This window comes from Penaeus japonicus, unplaced genomic scaffold (genome assembly GCF_977035675.1).
Source record: "Penaeus japonicus unplaced genomic scaffold, GWHDUDI00000001_assembly GWHDUDI00000006, whole genome shotgun sequence".
NCBI lineage: Eukaryota > Metazoa > Arthropoda > Malacostraca > Decapoda > Penaeidae > Penaeus > Penaeus japonicus.
Window position 1 is genome coordinate 4414170 of NW_028234408.1, and position 7500 is coordinate 4421669.

The following is a 7500-nucleotide window of genomic DNA, read 5'->3' on the forward strand; positions in this document are numbered from 1 at the left end:
TGACAACATATTACTAACAGACATTAGAGGACATTATAAATATAACGGTTTTACCTAAGGTTCCTGTGAATAAATTCCATACTATCTCATCTCATCTCTCTCTCTCTCTTTCTTTCTCTCTCTCTCTCTCTCTCTCTTTCTTTCTCTCTCTCTCTCCCTCTCTTTCAGTAACAGAAGTAGCATTAAATAACATTAAACGAAAAGAAAAAAAGGAAAAAAAAACGGTTGAACTGATAGTGCTTCATATTTTCGAAAATTGCTTCGAAATAATTGCTTCGAAACCTTTATTGTGTTCGATTCATTCCCCAGGGAAAAAGGATAAATAGAAATAGCAAAGAAATAAAAGATAATAATAGATAGATCCGGGTCTGAAGTAATCCATTTGTTCTACTCTCTTTGTTGTTTTTGTTTTTCCTCTCGTTGTTGTTTTTGTTTTTGTTTTTTCTTTAGCTGTTTTTCATTTGCTCTACGAAAGGAATGTGTATCCGGGAAGCCAGGGGTCGATCTTGAGGATATTACTGGTATCCTAGGCACTGCTCTTTCCTTGAACCATATATGGGGGGGGGAGGGAGGGAGAAAGCGAAGGAGGAAGAGAGGGAGGGAGGGAAGAAGTTGGAAGTGAAGGAGGGAGGGAGGGAAGTAGGAGAAAGCGAAGGAGGGATGGAGGGGAAGAGGGAAAGTGAAGGATGGAGGGAAGGAGAAGGAATGGGAGTGGGATAAAAATTATGAGAGAGAGAGTGAGAGTGAGAGTAGAGACAAAGATAGAAATACAGACAGATAGATGGATCGAGTGAGAGAGAGAGTAGAGAGCAAGGGAGTGGGAGTAAGACTAAAGATGATGTGAGAGAGATAGAGAGAGAGAGAGAGAGAGAGAGAGAGAGAGAGAGAGAGAGAGAGAGAGAGAGAGAGAGAGAGAGAGAGAAGTAGAGACAAACACAAAGAGAAACAGACAGACATTAAAAAAAATCTAAGAATATAAATAAAAAGCAATCCACGCCTGCAGTTCCCAAGATAAGCCATTTAAATTTCTCTCAAGACAAATGACTTGCAGTTGCTCGAATCATCTGCACATTCATTCCTCTTGCCCGGGCAATTCAAAGCCTCCTGTCACAGTGTCTGGGAAATGCGTACGAGACTCCGTTTGACTTACTTCATGGGTGCTCTTGTCTCCTGGCTGTCTCCCCTCACTTCCCCTCATCTCTTCTTCATTTCCCTATTCTCTTCTTTTCTTGCCTCGTCTCTCTTCTCTCCTCACTTCCCCTCATCTCTTCTTCCTTTCCCTATTTTCTTCTTTTCTTACCTCGTCTCTCTTCTCTCCTCACTTCCTTCTTCTCTCTTCGTTTTTCTCCTCTCTCCTTGCTACCCTCATATCTTCAATTCCCTCATTTTCTTTGTCTCCCCTCATTTCCCTTACGTTCCTCCTCTCTTCTCACTTCCCTCTCCTCCCCACACTTCCTTCTCCTCCCCTCCCTTCCCTCTCCTCCCCACACTTCCCTCTCCTCCCTTCACTTCCCTCTCTTCTCTTCCCTCCCCTTCCCTCCCCTCCCTTCCCTTCCCTCCCCTCCCCTCTCCTCCCCACACTTCCCTCTCCTCCCTTCACTTCCCTCCCTTCCCTTCCCTCCCTTCCCTCCCCTCCCCTCCCTTCCCTCTCCTCCCCTCCCTTCCCTCTCCTCCCTTCACTTCCCTCTCCTCCCTTCACTTCCCTCCCCTCCCCTCCCTTCCCCTCCCTCTCCTTCCCACACTTCCCTCTCCTCCCCACACTTCCCCTCGTCTTCCCACCCTCTCTCGCGTTATATATGCAGAACACATCTCCCTTCTGCTCTTTCTCCTCTGCCATCTCTTCCCCTCTTTCCCCCTTGTTTTTGGCAATTTGCATTCCCTTCTCAATTCCGTCTTCCCTCTTTTGTGAGTAAGTAACTCTCTCTCTCTTACACACACACACACACACACACACACACACACACACACACACACACACACACACACACACACACACACACACACACACACACACACACACACACACACACACACACAAACTCTCTCTCTCTCTCTCTCTCTCTCTCTCTCTATATATATATATATATATATATATATATATATATATATATATATATATATATATCCCTCTCGCTCTCTCTCTCTCTCTCTCTCTCTCTCTCTCTCTCTCTCTCTCTCTCTCTCTCTATCTATCTATCTATCTATATTTATATCACTCACTCATTCACTCTATATACATATTTATCCATCTATATATTTATCTGCCTATCTACCTATCTATATACATATTTTACTTGTCAGTCCATCTATATACATATTGATTCATCTATATACTTATCTATTTATCTATTTATCTATCTGTCTATATTCATTTCTGAGTATTTCTGCCAGCCCTTATTCCTGCCCCCCCCCCCCACCTCCTCGGTGTGCAAAATAACGAAAAGCTAGACTCACAAATGAAATACTTTTCCTCGACCGTTTTTTCGCTGTTATTTTGTCATCATAACGAGAGGGAGAAACGTACCCCCCACCATCGCCTCCCCCTCCTTTCCTGCCTCATTCACCCCACATGACCCACACCACATACATTTACTTATACCCATCTCCCCCCCCTCTTTCCCCTCCTCCTCCCCCTCATTCTTCTTCTCCTTCTCCTCCTCTTCCTCTTTTTCTTTCCTCTCCTCCTTCTCCTCTTCCGCCTCCTCATCCTCCTCCCCCCCTCCCCTCCCCTCCCTTCCCCACCCCCACCCCTCCATCACCCCCTCCACCACCCCCTCATTCTCTACCTCCACCTCCTCCTCCTCCTCCTCATTCTTCTCCTCGCCTTCCTCCTCCTCCTCCCCCACCCCCACCCCTCCTCCCCCTCCCCTCCCTTCCCCCACCCCCCTCCACCACCTCTCCTGCCTATCCCACCCCTCCACCACCACCTCCTCCTCCCCTCTCCTTCCTCCTCCAATTCCTCCAATTCCTACTTCTCCTCCACCTCCTCCTCTCCTGCCTATCCCACCCCCTCCCCCATTCTTTGCCACAGGCGGGGAGAACGAGTGTAGCAACCTGCAGTGTAGGGTTTTCGGGTACGAAAAATGGTTGCTGGTAAAGTTAACGACTCTGGTTAAACAGTTATACTTTTAACGGTCATACACTTCTCTCTTTATCCTCTGTTATAAGGCTTTCTCTTTCGTTTCTTTTTTTTCTTTTCTTTTTTTTTCCTTATTCCCTTCTTCCCTTCCTTCCACTTTTTTACTTTCTTTCATTTACTCTCTACCATCCGACCTTACCACCTCTCATCTCCCTTTCCTTTCTTTCCTTCCTTTCCTCTCTCTCTCTATCTATCTATCTCTATCTATTTCTCTATCTATCTATTTATCTCTTTCTCTCTCACCCTCTCTCTCTCATCTCCCTTTCCTTCCTTTCCTCTCCCTCTCTCTTTCTCTATCTATCTATCTATCTATCTCTTTATCTCTTTCTCTCTTTCTCTCTCTCTCTCTCTCTCTCTCTCTCTCTCTCTCTCTCTCTCTCTCTCTCTCTCTCTCTCTCTCTCTCTCTCTCTCTCTCTCTCTCCACATCTCCCCTTCTTCTTCTCCATTCCTCTCTCCTTATTTCCCCCCTACCTCTTTTTCTCTCTTCCCTCCTTCTCTCCCCTCCCCACCCCTTCCCTCCCCTCCCTTCCCACCCCTTCCCTCATTCCCTCCTCTCTCTTCCTCCTTCCTTCCCTCCCACCCCCTTACCCACGACATTCAACACACACACACACACACACAGAGCCTGAAAAACGTGAACTAACCTTGTTTGACGATGTGTTCTTGTTCTCGTGTGCCTACTGTAAACAACGGTAAACAATACGCTATCGATTCAACGAGCTATTGACAGCTGAGATGACTACTGTAGCTAAGCAAGCTTTCCCTTTCTCGAGTGCTTGGCTTTTTGCACCTTTTTCGATCTGTTCTCTCGAGGTTTTCAGTCTAGCTGTAGAAAAATGGGTGGATTGGTTCGTTTTTTTAACAAAGCGGGGTGGTGGCGGGCGAGGGGGTACTAGCGTAATGTTAAAGGGCGTTTGGATGTTGGACTCGTTTTTGTCTGGTATTTTGTTTATCAGATTGTACCAGAAAAAAAAGAAAAGAATAAAAATATATATATATAAAAGAGTGAATCAGAAAAAAAATGAAATTGTTCGGTTGGTCGAGATGTATTTAATTTTGACATTTTAGTGAATGCATTGCAATCCGAATGTGAACTGGATCGACGTTCAACATTTTAGCGGAACATATTTACTTTTTACGATTTTGTGATGAAATTGCATAAGGATAACAAGAGAGGGGGGGAGGAATAATACAAAGAAGAAAGTTATGGTCTTTTTCCCGAATAGAATGACGTAAATATTTTTTTTTTTTCCTTTTTTTTCTTTCTTTTTTTTCTTTTCAAAACACAAAATAAAACAACGAAATAAACTCTTCAACACAGAGATAACCAACATCATAGTTTCATCAGTAAAGCACATAACGTAATTTCATAACCTGCACTTCCAAAGAAATAGAAATAATCACCATCACAATAATAAATACATCAATAGAAAAATAAAACGAAAAAAACATCCCACCTGGAGGAAGACTTACAAAAATTACCTTTTTTTCCCAGATATAAATTACAAGTTACCCCCAAGTTCGAACATTTTCCTTTCGTACGATAAGGCGAGCTCAGAGTAAAGTAGATTATGTTATAATGAATAATCCTCGTGCTATTTAATCCCATTCTTTTCTACTTTGTGGATAATTCTCCATTCTTTCCCGTCTTTTCTTTGTTATTCATTCATCCATTCATTTATTCTTAAGATCCTTAGTTAACTATTCATTCGCTTCTAGATATTACGTTCAATACTAGCTGCCTTGCATTATATTATATAATCTGACTTTATACAAGCATTTAGCTCGTGAATATAAGTGTATATTCCTTTCATACCGCAAGCTTATGAATATATGCAATTATGTTTTGCATATTCAGGTGAAAAAGGGGGCTAATTCCCGTGGATTTTTCCCCCATAGGATTTCATGAAGATTAAGATAATTACGATATAGCATAACATTAATGGTCGTAATCCCTATGGTGTTTCGTTGGCGTGTTTCTTTCTTTTTTCATTTTATCCAGTTTTGCTCATTTCTTTTATTTATTATTTTTATTCATATTCAGATTTTTTTCTTATTTTTTGTGAATCAGACTTTTTTGATGAATCATTTTTTTTTTTCTTTTTTTTTTGTGTGAATCAGCTCTCCGACAAAGTAGTTTATATAAACAAGAAATGAAAAAGGGGAAATATCACGCAGAGGGAGAAGGGGAAGGAGAGAGAGAGACGGAGAGGGGTAGGGAGAGGAGAGGAGAGATAGATATAGATATAGAAAGAAAGAGAAAGAAATAGAAAAAGAATGAGAGTGAGAGCGAGAGAGATTGAGACTGTGAGGTTGAGAGAGGATAGGATAGGAGAGGAGAGAAAGAAATTGACAGGTTTCATAAAACAAGCGATTACATTCCAAACAGGATATAACGAACAGAACGAATTTAGACAACAACGCACACTGAATAACAGATAATGAGCGTGGAGAACGAACGAACCTAATAAACAAAATAAAACAAAACAAAAAAAGAATGTATCAAATCCCAACAATAAAAACAAGCTCAGCAAAAAAAAAAAAAAAAAAAAAAAATATATATATATGTATATATATATTTATATATATATATATATATATATATATATATATATATATATATATACATATACATATACACGAACAGCGAAGACCAAGCCCCGAGCAGCCCATAGCGATCACCCACAACCACCAGCCACGCCCATTTCAGCGGTTGCTTGCATGTCACCAACCCTCCCACGGCACTCAAGCATTTGCATCTATGAATTTCAATGCCATCTTCCTCGTGCCATTTGATTGAGGAAACTTTCCTTTTTTTTCTTTACAATCATGGGATATTGGCAGTTGGGGCGCGGGCGGGAAAGAACTGTCTGACGAAGTTAACTCGTTGAATTTCGTTGTGTCATGTGGGTGGATGGGCGGATAGGGGGGTGAGGGGTTGTGTGTGTGTGTGTGTGTGTATGTGTGTGTTCATGCAGAGATACGTTCACAGAGGTATGAATGAGGTTGAATAATTTCACAACGGTAGAGATGTAACTGACGCGATTGTCGAAACACGGTAATTACTGTACATCAATTGCCATAGTGAACTCTGGTTATAAATACGTTCATTCATTCAGCGCGTGTGCGTGTGTGATACTATGTATGTTCAAAACGATGTATATACCTCTAGAATGAGTCTAGTGTTATGCATTCTTATCTTACAAACATATTTCAGGGTTGAGCAGCTGCTAGCACTGGCGTGTGTTTTAGTTTCCCAAGAGAATAGTTATACCCATCCCCCCCCCCCCTCCTTTTTCTTACATATGAAACAAAAAAATAGATAAAACCCAAACCCTCCCCCCCCCCCTCCTCCCAACCACCATCAAATGCCCCCCCCCTCCCCCCCAAAAAAAAAGGAAATTAAGTTAACCGTTTACAATAACGATCTCTTTCTTTCTCTCTCTCTTTTTCTCTCACCAGCTGATGAATCGGAGCAAGTGGTGTCCATCATGCTCAACAACATAGAGTCAGAAATTGTCTTCGTGAACGTAGCAACGCCCAAAGAATTTCAGGTAAGAAGGAAACAAGTCAGTAACTCGAAGTGGTTTTGTTTACATTTAATCTCTTGCCTCCACGTGTTCATAGGATGAGCCTTTCTTTGTGATGTTGTGTACATTCATCTGTTCCCTTTCCCGCCCCTCCCCCCTAACCCTTTCTTTCTCTCTCTCTCTCTCTTTCTCACATTCTTTCTCTCTCTCTCTCTCTCTCAAAGTCAAAGTCAAAAGTCTCTCTCTCTCTCTCTCTCAAAGTCAAAGTCAAAAGTCTCTCTCTCTCTCTCTCTCAAAGTCAAAGTCAAAAGTCTCTCTCTCTCTCTCTCTTTCTCTCTCTCTCAAAGTCAAAAGTCTCTCTCTCTCTCTCTCTCTCTCTCTCTCTCTCTCTCTCTCTCTCTCTCTCTCTCTCTCTCTCTCTCTCTCTCTCTCTCTCTCTCTCTCTCTCTCTCTCTCTCTCTCTCGCCCGCACTGGCTATCTATCTATTACGCATCCACACACTTCTATCCCTCTGCCATCCTCTCACGTTCACTTAGCCACGTGCTCCACCCCTCCCCCTCCCCCATCCCTATTTATTATATTCATCTTCCCCTATAACCATTTCCCTTTTCCTATTGCCCTCCTGACCTGTAACCTCCCCCCTCCCCCTCCTCCTTCCCCTTTGTACCTGCCCCTCCCTCCCTCTCCTCTGCCTTAAGTACATCTAATTAAAGGTTTATTGATTCGTGTCTTTCCGCTTCGGTGTCTCATTCTACTCGCACATAAAATTAGCGGTACGGTGTGTTTCACTACGAAAAGAGTTTGTTTGTTCTAAGTTGTAATTACAGAT

At 42.5% G+C, this 7500-nt stretch overlaps 1 protein-coding gene across 1 annotated transcript in view; it reads left to right on the forward strand.

Annotated features, from left to right (window-relative positions):
• Rgk3 (Rad, Gem/Kir family member 3) overlaps positions 1–7500 on the forward strand; it is a gene marked incomplete in the record, with an annotated part of 109619 nt that overhangs the window by 95034 nt on the left and 7085 nt on the right. The window contains 1 exon segment of the mRNA XM_086537581.1: positions 6603–6694. Coding sequence (XP_086393707.1) covers positions 6603–6694 — 92 coding nt within the window.